This window comes from Mycotypha africana (genome assembly GCF_025528875.1).
Source record: "Mycotypha africana strain NRRL 2978 chromosome Unknown BDF20scaffold_10, whole genome shotgun sequence".
Classification (NCBI taxonomy): Eukaryota; Fungi; Mucoromycota; class Mucoromycetes; order Mucorales; family Mycotyphaceae; genus Mycotypha; species Mycotypha africana.
In genome coordinates this window covers 306,547-319,445 of record NW_026515734.1, presented here as the reverse complement: position 1 = coordinate 319,445, position 12,899 = coordinate 306,547, and the positions used below count along the sequence as shown (strand labels likewise).

Here is a 12,899-nt window from a genome sequence, read left to right as displayed (position 1 = left end):
ATAACGACAGAAGCCTATAGTTTGCATGTGTTTGAGTTGTTGATACGTAAGAAGAGCGTCTCTCTCTTAACCGATCATATTGTTTTTGAAAATGTTTTCATATAGACAAGTAATGGACCACAGTAGCGCATGGCTGCTTCATTAGAGATTCAACAACTATTGCTAGTCACAATTTGTTTTCCTTTGCGTTCTTCTGTCAGCAATTTTTGTATCATTGCCTTCTTTATTTAAAAGTAAAAGAGTGTGTACTTCACTCATTGATAGCAAAATTTAGAGTAGACAATTGTTTGGAGTAATAAGATACTTAATGTAAGCATTTGAACTCCTCACAAGATATTTTCTTGTGTACAAAAGAGAAAGGGTAGCATTTTTATTGATTTAAAAGAATGACAAAGGTGAAACAATATTCAAAAATACATAGAGGGCAGTTCAATTGCAATTTTTACATAAGGGAATTCAAAAGGAGAGTGATGGTGTGGTTCGAATACAACAGCATTTCATCTAGAATTGCTGCTATAATAAATTGAAGGATAGTGAAGGTTACTCAAATTCAAAAGCTGCTCATCAAGCCGTTTTTTGCAAGTGCTGACTGTAAATGAGCGGGTATTTTCTGTGACATTTCCTCCTCTCTTCGTTTCTCCATTTTCTTTGCTGTTACTCCACCGTTTGATTTTATATATTCTACAAGTCGTTTATGTCCACATGATTTAGCTATATCGTAGGGTGTACCTGTGCTTGTACTGTGCAACTTTTTACTGCTACTGTTTTTGAGCGCAGACGGTGTATAAGCATTAATATCACATCTGTATTTTTCTACCAATAGAATGACTACTTCAAATCTACCATGTCGTGCTGCATAATGAATAGGCCAGTCGCCTTTGCAATCTGCTCGATCTAGAGGCACTTCACAAACGTTGATAATGAAAGATACTAAATCAGTATGTCCTGATACACAAGCATAATGTAAAACTGTTGCTCCTAAACTATCCGTCTCCAAATTGAGAACACCTTGCGTCATATTGATAATATATTCTGTAACAGCAGCATGTCCATGTTCAGCGGCGACATGAAGCGCTGTCTTTTTTAGACTGCCAGCTCCGCGTGCAGATATTAAGTCGCCACCGAAAGCAATTAGTTTTTGAAGTCCTGTCAACCACCCTACACTAGCAGCAAGATAACACGGTGATACCTATTTAAGAATAATGTAAGTTTTGTTAACATACCGTCTGTATTCTCTGCCTTTGAAGAGTTAGTCCGCTGTATACCTTATCCTCTTCACTTTGTCCAAGGCTGACAACGTCGGGATTTGCTCCTTGTTGTAGGAGCAGTTCCAATGAAATAGGGGCTTTAGTGACAATAAGAGCATGAATCATACCATAACCATATTTGACAGCGGGATAAGTGCTCGAGGTAGGTGATTGCTTAGCTGTATTAGGCGATCCTCCACGACGTAAGAAGTTACTAAATTTGACAAAATGGTATTTTTGTTAGCTGCCTCCTATATCAAAACAACTCCATTCATGCTATACATGTAAACAGACATGTAACTATACCTGATTATTTTCTCTACTGTAGCATCTCCCCCTTGTCCTTTGCTAATTGTATCCCATAGAGCATCTGAACCTCCAAAAACGAGCGGGTCAGTTCTCCTCTGTTGAATCATGCTACTACTAGTAATATTACTACTGGTGGCAGTGGTTGCTACTGTATGACCTGTATGCGTCGAGCGTATAGATGGTGCAGTCATCATCGGTAGTGGTTGTTGATAATGGTACTGATAAGCAGAGGACGAATAAATAGAAGATGCACAACTGTTATTACTACCATTATTTGAGTATCCAGCACTCGATGAAGGTATAGAAGAAGAAGACATCATTGAGTTATTACGTGAAAACCCGCTCATTGCTACGGTCATTTTTTTTGAAGTGGTTGTAGATGCTGAGGATATAGAACAGTTTATCATATTTGGTATTATTTCAGAAGCTGAATCTGCTGTGGTGCTGGAGAACGCGCTGAAGACACTTCCTGTTGTGTTTGAATTTTTTCTTCTTCTTGATGAGACAGTAGTAGTATCAGTCGTAGTTGAAGACGTTATCAAAGAAGTAGGTGAAGTCGGCCAATTAATTAGCATTTCGTTCGTCATAGGTGATGCGCTTGCAGAAGTGGCAGAGCTCGTTGTAGCGGGTGGGGTTGGCGGTGGCGGTGGCAATTGTTGCTGTTGTTGTTGAATGGTTATAAATTTGTCATACTTCTTTTTGAAAAACTGCATTTCTCTCACGGCTTTCTCATATCGTTTTTGACTTTCATTTATCATTATCTTTAGCTCTTCATTTTCAGATGAAATTATACCCATCCGTTGCTCCAGAGCTGTTACGAGGCGATGTTGTTCAAAATTTAGTAATTGCAATTCATGTTGTAACATATCCATCAAAGATTTATCTTCGATCTTCGATATCAAAAATTCTAGTCGATGAGTCGTAGTATTATCTGCTGTCAAAGTTGATGATAGATGAGCTTTCATTGACAATTTCTCTTGTAAAAAGTCCTCCTGACATTGATAATCAATAGCTCCCTCCATTATGACTGGTGGTGGATATAACTTAGTTCGTTGATTGTAGTATTGCTGCTGATGTGAATAGTACCTACTGTGGTCAGTATTGACAGAGGAAGTGTTTTCAGCAGAGATAGAAGAAGAATGTGCTTGGTAGTACTGATGGCGATGATGAGAAGGGAAGAAAGAAGATGACATTGAAAGTTGTCCTTTTAGCTACCCTTGTGTCAAATCTATATTTAAATATATTTGTAGATTTTGACCGTAACAAACCAAGAGAATGATAATTTAGGGAAAAGAGATTGGAATAGGGGAGTGCTTTGTAGCGCAGTCGAACCAAATAAAGAAACTTATAATGAAGAAAGAAGAACAAGAAAGAGAGGGATGCCTTTAGTAAGAAGAAGAAAACCAGCTTTGTGTTACGAGTGGTATTTTTTCTTTTTTTCTTTGATTTCAACAAGTCTGAGCACGCATGATTTAGTTCGATTTTTACAAAGGGCAGGAGTTGCTTGCTACTATGAAGGTTATGTCTTTCATTCTGGATCAGTGGTTTGATCCCTTGTCACCTTTGTTCTACTTACGTTATGAGACAAAAGATACTAATTACATAAACTTTTATATTGGTGGAAATCTTTTCCGCAGTTTGTCCTATTTCGTTTTCGAAATACTTGAAGGGCAGCTTTTGATCGCAAAATCTATTGTTCCCAAAGCTTTAATATACTATAAGTAAATGAATGATTTGCAAATACCACTTTCAACAAAAGTTTGCAATACAGATAGCATAAATAGAGAATGCATGCTAAATAATGCTTTTGAAAAAGCTATACTAATCTGACGCTATACTGAGATAAAACATGGTAACATTTCTCTAAGTACTTTGTAAAGCAACAAATACACAATCATTAAAGATTTCAACGGTTTTTTCTTCAGCAAGATTGATTTATACAAATACGCATGGGCTTCGAAATGAAGCTGTAATATATAATGTAAAATCATGACGAAAATAAGTGAAATGTAAAGGGAAAAAACAGTGCAGTAAACCTTTAGACACGACTTTATAACCACCGTTTTTTTGGTTTTTTTTTTCTTTTAAAAAAAAAGAATTGAATCGTTTCTCAATCAATAGAAATGTCAAATATTTTTATGTGGAATTGCAGCATGAGAGATCCACAATCTATCAGTATATTTGGTGAAATTTATTATACCTGAAGAAAATTGCATTGTTTTCTACTTTCAGGTACCTTTTGCGTTCGTACCATGAACTGATATTATTAGCAAATTAGGCAGCCAGGGATCGATCTTAATGTTTAAATTCTGCTAAACGTATACACATACAAAATTGCATTTTCATTTTCAGTAAGTACGAGTCGTGATTTACTGTATGTTCCAGAGAGCCTTCAAGTTTTTTATCTTATATAGTGGAGCTGCAATGCGTTCGGAAAAGTGTGATAGGTTTATTCTCAAACGTGTACTACACCTTCAAAATCCCATGGTCATGTTGTCCACTGGTTTTGCGCATTATTGGTGTGAGCAACGTCATCACACCTTTTGTCGACAACAAGAACCAAATTTTTTCGCTTGTGACAACGGGACATCTCTCCATTATTCAGCGAACTGTTTAGTGTATATTGAAAGATGGAAAGAATGTCCGAAACTAAGCTTATACCGACATGCATATTATATTGAAAGCATCATTAAAGAAATAGCAACTGCAGCCATGAATTTACGACTGAATTTAATCTCGCAAGGTTCCTTGGGTCTGGACCAGGATCATCAAATAGTTCACAAGAAATACATCTCAAGCCGCTGCGTACTTTAAATCACGTCACGAAGTTCGGTGATTTGTACATGTGGAATTGACAACTTGTGGAGTAAAATATCACTTAGTTAAAACAATAAAAAGCTTAACGAGGTCAAACTAGTAGGTTTTTATTTTGAATCAAGTTAAAAGTTCAAAGAGAAGAAAAATATCTACTGCAAAAATTTAAATATCTTCTACATATTGCGGAACCTAGAAACTGACAGCTGAGTTATTCTACTCAAAGAAGACGTACGTCTTCTGAACCGTAAAAGAATAGAATTCTCCCTTGAGGAGATTACGCATCTACCCGGAGCGGGTGGACTTGTAAACGTATCCATGGCTTGATCTAGTGATCATGCAACTAACCTATTTTCCCGTGCTAACCATTATGTAGCACTGCTTACAGGAAAAATAGTATTAGTTAGGAAAATGGTATTCGTGCGTGGTGTTTGAGTTGAATGAACAGTTATGTAAAGGATGATCACAGCCTAATATCTTGTAATCATTCTCTATGCCAAAGGCAGAGAATAGTACTTATAACCTATTACACCTTGGTGTTGAATCAATATATCCTGCATGTCCATATATTAATTCTACTATATATCCTATGTCATATAGTAACGTATTATAGCAAAATAAGTAAATTATATATCCTAAATGACAACCTGTTCAGCCTTATACGAGGTAGCTAATCTCGTATAGGAATCATCATTTATTCTATATTCGTTTCCTACTCTACTTTGTATAATTTCAGCAGTAATGAGGTGTGAGGATCTTGTAAAATTTGTATACGAGTTCTCCACATCTCATATGATGCTGTCAACTAAACACAACACTTAATTCACGGTACTCATATATTAGAGTTTATGCACTTTCTAATTTTTCTGGTTTGCAATATTGTATAATTCATCTTTATCCTTCATAAAGTGAATTATATCTTTAATATTTGTATATCATCTACCCTCAAATACGACAAATGACTCAGCTTATAGGATGTAGATCATGCAGTATTTATATACTGACACAAAAGGTACATCATTGTTAGTGCTGTCTAAGGCGTATGTCAGTTCCTCCTAACTTAATCGAGTTTTGCTCTACTCATATGAAATACTTCAATATAGAAATCCTAGTTCTTTATTTTAAAGTTGGTAGGCCCCTTAATCAGCGAGTTACTAGAAACTTTTTTGGCAAAGTTTACATAAAAAGCGACCTTCCTGTCACATGAGTGAGCAGACATGGTTTGTCCGTCTATACGTTAAGCATACGAAGGAATAAACAGAGCGTTTTCTTTTGAAGGCTTAATTATAAAAAGAGGAAAGAAGACTAAAGCAATTCGTTTCTTTTTTAAATTTTTTAATTCACTTAAATGCCGTACAACTGTAAATCTTGCCGAGTACCAAAAAACTAGGTTTGCGTTCGAAGCGCTTACCTTAGAAATATTGATGCTTCCGTTCTTGAGTCAAAGCTCACAAATCAATGGAACGGAGTTCTCCATGTTTGTAAGAAACTGGAGCATGAGTAAGTCAAAACAACTTCCTTTTTTAATGATTACTGCTAATTGCCCATTACTTAGCTGTACATTCGTGCACTTCAGGAACGATGTGTTCGCTTCGGTGCGTTACCACACCCGTGGTAACGCCCAAATTGACGGACAAAGGGCGACTATTTCGCCATCGTTCGAAAATGGCCGGCCTGTGCACTATGCACAACGTCCTCTGCTTTTTCCTTGCCGCCGCTCCACCCCTCCACCGCAACAACTGCAACAGCAAGAGCAACAGCAACAACACGAAGGCCATGAGGTCGACCTCTTCGAGGATTTTTCACCTTCACCATCACCACCACCTTCCGCAGTTTCCCCTCCTCCTTCTCTTCCCCCTTCTTCGCGACAACAACAACAACAACAACAACAACAGCTGTCTTCTCTCCAGCAGCAGCAGCACCATGCCTTCAACGGCATGATAAGAAAAAATCTCCAAGAGATTGATGGCATGGTGCTTGCCTATCGAGAAGAGATCGAAAAGCTGCTGGAGAGAAAGCAGCGTTTGGAGGAGCTGCTCCTGGAGTAGTTTTTTTCTTCTTTCTTTTTTCTCTTCTCTTCTTTACTTTTTCTTTTTATTTTTTTTTTCTTTTTTCATAGATATATCCTTTTTTCTTTACGTATTGTCAATCCCCAAAACTTCCTCTTCCCCTCTATATGAATTCCTCATCACGTATATATATTAATTCATGGTTTAACTCGAAAACATAATAAACTGGTTGTATGAATATCAAAGATATTTTTTACTGTGTTCTAGCTATTTGAAGTTATTTGGTACGGATTTTTGCGCGATTAGTATAATGAACAATAATCATCTGCTGTAGAGAGTAACATTAACAAAATAGTATTTTTTTTCTTCTTTGTTTGTTTTTTTCTATTACTTTGCCATATGATATTATTTCATAAGTAGTTCGAGTCAAGTTTACTTTAAACAGACTAGCTTGTGTATAAACACATTGCTCCCCTCAAAAGTATTCATTTCTCAGCAGATAAAACAAAAAAAAATAAATAAATAATAACGCTTTTATTATTATACAATGTAAAGGGATATCTAATGTTATAAATCAAAAATCATCTTTGTCTTCCTCTTCATTATCAATGGTATCAACTATTAATGTCGCGCTTGGCCAAAGTCCCTCTTCATCCGCCAGCTTCCTGTTATCGTCAGCTTCATATACCTTTCTTGGAAATGATGTATGTATGGAGAAGTTGAACCGATGTACATAACTCTCCGGTCTACCAATAGGAGATATGTTTTTACGTGCACTGCTGCTAGTACTTGCTTCTGATGGATAATTAACCGTTCGCCCCTCTTCCATTTCTTTTAGGTATGGATAAGCTTCGACAAAATTATATATATCCTTTAATGTGTCATCAGCTTTAAATTTGCGTAGCACTCGTTCGCCATTCGCCATTCTAAAGTTGATTTTGGTTACAGATTTGATAGAATTTGATGATGATGGCGCCGTTGTAGGCTCTTCCGGTATAGTTTGACACAAGTACTTGATATATTGTTCACGAAGACGCGCACGCAACTCACGTTTCACTTGCGCCTTTTCTGCTGCCTCTTTTTGTTTCTGCTTTTCTTGGTCAGCTCTCAAGCTCTCAAGGTAAGCTTCGTCTTGTTGCTGTCTTAATCTACGTTCTGTCTCTCTTTGCTCCTGTTCCTCACGCAAACTTTGGAGTGAAGCATCAACTAATTGCATCACAGTTTCCATTCGACGAACAATACTGGAAGCACTGGTGAGCCCCTCTATGCGATCCATCAAAACCATCTTTCGCTGACAGTTCATGCTGCTGCTAGTACTGTTACTTGTTGGAGGCTGTAGAGCAATGATACCCACGAAGGGGTATGTCGTAGCCTGTAATATATTGCTGACTTGATATGCTTCTGCATAACGGACATTTCCTGCCCATACGACTACTTCATGTTGGCGTAGAAATTCCAACAACTCTGTATCTGCCAAAACTTGCCTGCCATACGAACGCAAAGTAAGATGGGGAGGTAATTTCAATTAATCGCTTTCTCTTAAATGATCAAAGGTGGGGGATCTCTTGTCTCTTCTTTTGTACCTGCAGAACGTATCATTGTCATCATGCTCTTCACTACATAAAATAGCCATCATATACTTCAGCTCATCCTTAGCTGTTTTTAGTGCTTGCATATAACCACCGTCGCTGAAAAAATCTGGGTGTATCGTGCCATACGTCGATTCAAAGTTTTGTAAAAACCGGTCTGCTTCTGATCTAGGGTCTCTTCGGCGGGGTGGTGTAATGGTTGGTCTATAAATTAAGCGGACTAAAAAGCAACATACAAGGGGAACGATGAATATTCACTTATGAACTAGGCTTGAAAAGGAAAGAATAATGTCGCTCACGCACCTGAATAGTGGAATATATGCCAAGTAATTTTGCCTACAAAATTAAAAGGCCACATGAAAGCTGTTAAAATACGCCATTTAGGCTTTCTTTGAGCTGTTGACGAAGAAGCAGTAGAAGACCCACTGTGCCCCAACAAAGCTGAAGTGGAAGAGGGAGAGTCGTTGTCTTCGTCATAATCTTCAGTCGCATCTCTTTTATAACGTTGTCTCTTATAACCACTTGGTATATATCTATTTTGCACAGAAGTCTTGCGTAGACACGAATCAGTTAATAAGCACAATTGAAGACTGTTTATCAACATCATGTATGCCTCTATTTACAGAATGTGTCGTTGCTTATGTTTACCTCTAGATCCCAATCGTTTTCATCAAGGATGCGTATTGAATTAGGAACATCTTCAGAATGTGTTATAGACTATAAAAGTAAAGCACGTATCAAACGTTTCAGTTTATATAAAGTGAACGTTTACTGCGTTATAGTTCAATGAATGTTTAACTCACTTGATATTCACTTAATATCCTTCTCTGTTGCGTACTAAGGCTTTCCATCCAGAACCTGTCGATAAAAGGGAAAAATAATGCAATAAAAGTGTAGATTGCCAGAAAATGATAATTGCACCTCATACCCATTTTTAAACTCAACAAATATCACTATGGATCAGAATATTTAATAGCATACATGGATTATTTTTACAAAGCAAGGAGCGAAGAAATCGAATATCTCGTAGGTTTAGCTCCACACGAAGTATCTGAATAGTTAATTAGCCACCATCCGAATTTTCAAACCAAAACAAATCATTTTACCAAAAGCATGGTATCTGCCGTACAAACAAGCCTTCCATATGCATAAAATCTCTTTACTTTTGTTAAAAGTGTATGCTATTCTCAAGGCATTCATCAACGATATGAATGCATGTCCATCGATAACTTAGCAGACATGCTAAGGTATTTGCGGCAATTGAATTTACTCCAAATGGTGCGGGAGTTCTAAAAAGAAAAAAAAAATCAGAAATTTGGGATTATTTAAAAAATTGAGCAAAAGGCTCAAGTATAACTTTCTCTTTAAGCGTTTCGTATCTCATAGGAGTTAAATCGTTACTTACGCATAAATATTAGGTAAATATACAAAAACAAAAGTATGGTTGTTAGAATCTTGTATCCCCCTTTCGGTTCAATGAGGATGGATGGATGAGAAAAATAGATGGATGGATGGATGGATGGATTATGCTGCAGTGTACAGCATTGTACCCTCAATCTTTCAAAATTGAAATAAAGGGCGAAAGGATTCAAGTCTTTCCATACGTCAACATACTAAGTTTACACATACAAAACGAGCTTGACCTAATATGCTATCATTGTTTTATTATATTAGTCATGAAGTATCTCGCTGCTTATCTTCTTCTCAACGCTGGTGGTAAGGCCAACCCTGCTGCCGAAGACATCAAGTCTCTTTTGAGCTCTGTCGGTATTGAAGCCGAAGAAGAACGTGTTTCTTCTTTGGTCTCTTCTCTCGCTGAAAAGAACATTGAAGAGGTAAATTTAGTTAATCGATCATTTTGATCTTTTAGAGATGTGGTTATTAAAAAGTCATTTCCTCTTTTGAACTTTTAGCTCATCGAAGAGGGTAAGGAGAAGATGGCTTCCGTCCCTACTGGTGGTGCTGTTGCCGCTTCCGGTGCCGCTGGTGCTGCTGCTGCCGGTGGTGATGCCCCTGCTGCCGAAGAAAAGGTTGAAGAAAAGGAAGAATCTGATGATGATATGGGTTTCGGTCTCTTCGATTAAGAAGTCTCTATTTTGAACACATCAAGTCATTTCCATTGGAACAACTTTTCTCACCTTTGATTCAACACAGACTGATCGCTAAGAAATTGTATATGTATTTCTCTCAATGTATTTAAAATGCAATAAATTTCTTCGGTTTCTGTACAAACATTCTCTGTATAATGTGATTTGCTCGATGGACTTTCGATGGGTATTTGCGTCTATTCATTGAAGAAAGTTTTATTGTCTGTATTGTGATGCGAATGGGAAAAAAAAAAGAGTATATTTAAAAAGTTTGTATCATAAAAAGAACGATTTCGCATACATATCAAGCTAGAAAGGGGGGAGGGGGGTTATATCGATTGTGAAATAAAAAAATGATATAGATAATACATGCATTTTATTCGAAGCATACATATTCTATTTATATATGTACCTATAATCAGATAAAGTGGATGATTGTTGTGGTTGTGCTTGCCCCTGTGGGACTTGTTGTTGTTGCGGGACGTGTTGAACCGCTTGAACTTGAGCATGTTGTGCTGCAGCAGCTTGTGCCGCTGCCACTTGCTGTGCATGGGCTTGAGCCTGAGCTTGCTGTTGTTGTTGTTGTTGTTGTTGTTGAACTTGATGAGCATGAGCTTGAGCGGGGGTCATCATATGTTGTTGTGGTGGTGGAGGCTGTCTTTGTTGTTGTAACAAAAGATGAGGAGACGCAGTTTGTTGTTGTAAATGTTGTTGCGTCTGTTGTTGTTGGTGAGCCTGCTGCTGTTGTTGTTGTTGTTGTTGTTGTTGTTGCAGCTGTTGCTGATGCTGATGTTGTTGTATCGCTTCAATCATTTGCTGTTGCGTATGAGCAGCCAATGGTTGCTGCTGTTGTTGTTGTAATTGTTGAGCTTGCGCTTGTTGTGCCTGTACTTGAGCTTGCTGCTGCTGCTGCTGCTGGGACGGGGAATCGGGAGGCGGTGGCATATTATGGTTATGCTGTTGGTGGTAGCGTAATCCATTGAGAGTTTTATAGGCCTTTTTACAACCTGCAAATTGACACTGATACGGTTTTGAATTCTGCTCACCATCGCCTAGCAAATGCGCATGACCTGAAGATCCTTTCGCTTCTCTTAGATGATATTGCAATCCGTTGATATTTTTATACCTCTTGGGGCAACCTGGCATAGCACATTTATAAGGCTTGGGTACTTCTTCTATGTTGGGATGAGCATTTTTCATATGGTAAAACAATCCATTGGATTGTTGGAAAGTAGCAAAACAATTCGTCATACCACATCCATAAGCTCCACCCGTTTCGCCAAGAGAGTTGGTATTATTGTTGTTGTTGCTACTTGGTGGTGGTACTGCTGTGTTTGGATTGAGTGGGGCTCCTTGCGGTGTTTGTGATGGCGGATGAGCTTGGGGAGGTTGTTGAGTCATCATCGCCATATTGTTCGTGCTCTGTACCTGTTGCATTTGTTGTTGCATATGTTGTAGTTGATGACGTTGTTCAGGAGTCTGCGGATAGGGTGAATATCTATGACTATCCCCTCTAGCGATGTGTTGATACTGAATCAGCACGGAATTATCAGGCTGTTGTGGGGATGATTGATTGTGATGAAGAGGTTGCATTGGATGCTGTGGGGACTGTGACGGTAATGGCGGCTGTTGAAGCTGTGATAGCCTTGGGTTAGTATTCCTAGTACATGATATAAGGCAAAGTTAGGGAACGTCAACCTGAATGATCCTGAACACGAGTTTTTCATTTAGCAACTGCGGTAGTCGATTGTACCTTGCTTCTTCCATTATCCACCTTTCAGCGGGATCTCCATTCATAGTATTACTATTATTAGTGACACCCGCATTCACTCTATTTTGTTGCGTAGGAGCATTTAGTGGTGGAAGAGTGGGTAAATTAGGATTGTTGCCGATACTACTATTCGTTATCCTTCCAATGTCTTTGGAATGATTGATACTATTCTTTTCACTGCTTTGATTTGAGGTAACAGGTTGGGTCAAACCAGCAACGATGCTTTGCTAAAAATCCAAATGAGACGTGAAAGTGCTGCGTTTAGATGCAAGGAAGAAGGCCTCTAAATGATAAATAGGTACTTACAGAACTGAGTTTATCATTATAAGCTTGCTGTTGCTTTTGTTGCTGAGAAGTAGAGCTGCGATAATTATTGTGAGCACTGTTCGCTTGGTTTTGAGATTGAACGGGCGACCTGACATTGGCTTTATTATCGGTGCTTTGTGGTTGTGAGGGTGACGGATCAGATGATTTCGACTTTAGTGGTAATTGAGGAGAACCAGCACTGACATTGTTACGGCTATTACCACTTCTGCTATCCAAAGCGCTTAGTCGTTGTTGTTGAGGCGTCAATTGTGAGGAAGAAGAGTTGTTGGGGCTATTGACGGACTGACCCGACATGTAGGAATTAAAATTAGGCAAATTACGATTGTCGGGGACTGGCGAATAAGTAGTAGTAGTACTATACGGATATGAAATAGGTTGTTGTTGCTGCTGCTGCTGCTGCTGTTGTTGTTGTTGTTGCTTGGCTTGGAAGTGAGGTGACTGTTGCTGGTTTGGCTGACTTTGCTGTTGTGGTTGTTGCCGTGATTGTGAGGTTTGGCCATACCCGCCATACAATTGCTGATGCTAAAATTGAGGAGAATTTATAAGAAAGTGTGAATTTAGCCAAAATCGTCCAAAAGGGAAGATTTAAACATCGTTTAAACTGATGCCAAGTGTAGTGAGAAAAGCAAACTAAAACTATTGAGAAGAGAACAGGAAAGTTTAAAAACTTACCATATTTTTTATTTTTCTTTTTCTTATTTGTTCCTGTATGATAAAAAAAAAAAAAAAAAAAAAAAAAAAAAAAA

The 12,899-nt window shown here is 38.1% G+C and overlaps 6 protein-coding genes across 6 annotated transcripts; 3 read left to right on the top strand and 3 right to left on the bottom strand.

Moving 5' to 3' along the window:
• Positions 1-550: 550 nt before the first annotated feature.
• BDF20DRAFT_826170 (ankyrin repeat-containing domain protein) lies at positions 551-1,747 on the bottom strand (the record flags this gene model as incomplete). Its single annotated transcript, XM_053078042.1, has 4 exons — positions 551-740; positions 780-1,189; positions 1,266-1,461; positions 1,554-1,747. 4 exons carry the CDS (start codon positions 1,745-1,747, stop codon positions 551-553), a joined length of 990 nt encoding a protein of 329 aa, XP_052932713.1.
• Positions 1,748-3,068: 1,321 nt separating this feature from the next.
• BDF20DRAFT_838434 (uncharacterized protein) lies at positions 3,069-4,370 on the top strand (the record flags this gene model as incomplete). The annotated part of the gene is made up of 2 exons (XM_053079164.1): positions 3,069-3,277; positions 3,971-4,370. 2 exons carry the CDS (start codon positions 3,069-3,071, stop codon positions 4,368-4,370), a joined length of 609 nt encoding a protein of 202 aa, XP_052932712.1.
• A 1,424-nt stretch (positions 4,371-5,794) lies between these two features.
• On the top strand, positions 5,795-6,437 carry BDF20DRAFT_922531 (uncharacterized protein; the record flags this gene model as incomplete). The annotated part of the gene is made up of 1 exon (XM_053084675.1): positions 5,795-6,437. One exon carries the CDS (start codon positions 5,795-5,797, stop codon positions 6,416-6,418), a length of 624 nt encoding a protein of 207 aa, XP_052932711.1. The 3' UTR covers positions 6,419-6,437.
• A 457-nt stretch (positions 6,438-6,894) lies between these two features.
• Positions 6,895-9,313, bottom strand: BDF20DRAFT_888947 (UBX domain-containing protein). The gene is made up of 5 exons (XM_053082103.1): positions 8,772-9,313; positions 8,617-8,685; positions 8,272-8,518; positions 7,963-8,188; positions 6,895-7,863 (listed from the first exon to the last, which is right to left on the bottom strand). The coding sequence occupies exons 1-5, from the start codon at positions 8,898-8,900 to the stop codon at positions 6,954-6,956; spliced, it is 1,581 nt and encodes a 526-aa protein (XP_052932710.1). The 5' UTR covers positions 8,901-9,313; the 3' UTR covers positions 6,895-6,953.
• Positions 9,314-9,644: 331 nt separating this feature from the next.
• On the top strand, positions 9,645-10,052 carry BDF20DRAFT_915902 (60s acidic ribosomal protein-domain-containing protein; the record flags this gene model as incomplete). The annotated part of the gene is made up of 2 exons (XM_053084380.1): positions 9,645-9,803; positions 9,882-10,052. 2 exons carry the CDS (start codon positions 9,645-9,647, stop codon positions 10,050-10,052), a joined length of 330 nt encoding a protein of 109 aa, XP_052932709.1.
• Positions 10,053-10,244: 192 nt separating this feature from the next.
• BDF20DRAFT_99658 (uncharacterized protein) lies at positions 10,245-12,163 on the bottom strand. The gene is made up of 4 exons (XM_053085422.1): positions 12,133-12,163; positions 11,809-12,053; positions 10,926-11,715; positions 10,245-10,669 (listed from the first exon to the last, which is right to left on the bottom strand). The coding sequence occupies exons 2-4, from the start codon at positions 11,850-11,852 to the stop codon at positions 10,385-10,387; spliced, it is 1,119 nt and encodes a 372-aa protein (XP_052932708.1). The 5' UTR covers positions 11,853-12,053; positions 12,133-12,163; the 3' UTR covers positions 10,245-10,384.
• Between the last annotated feature and the right edge of the window lie 736 nt (positions 12,164-12,899).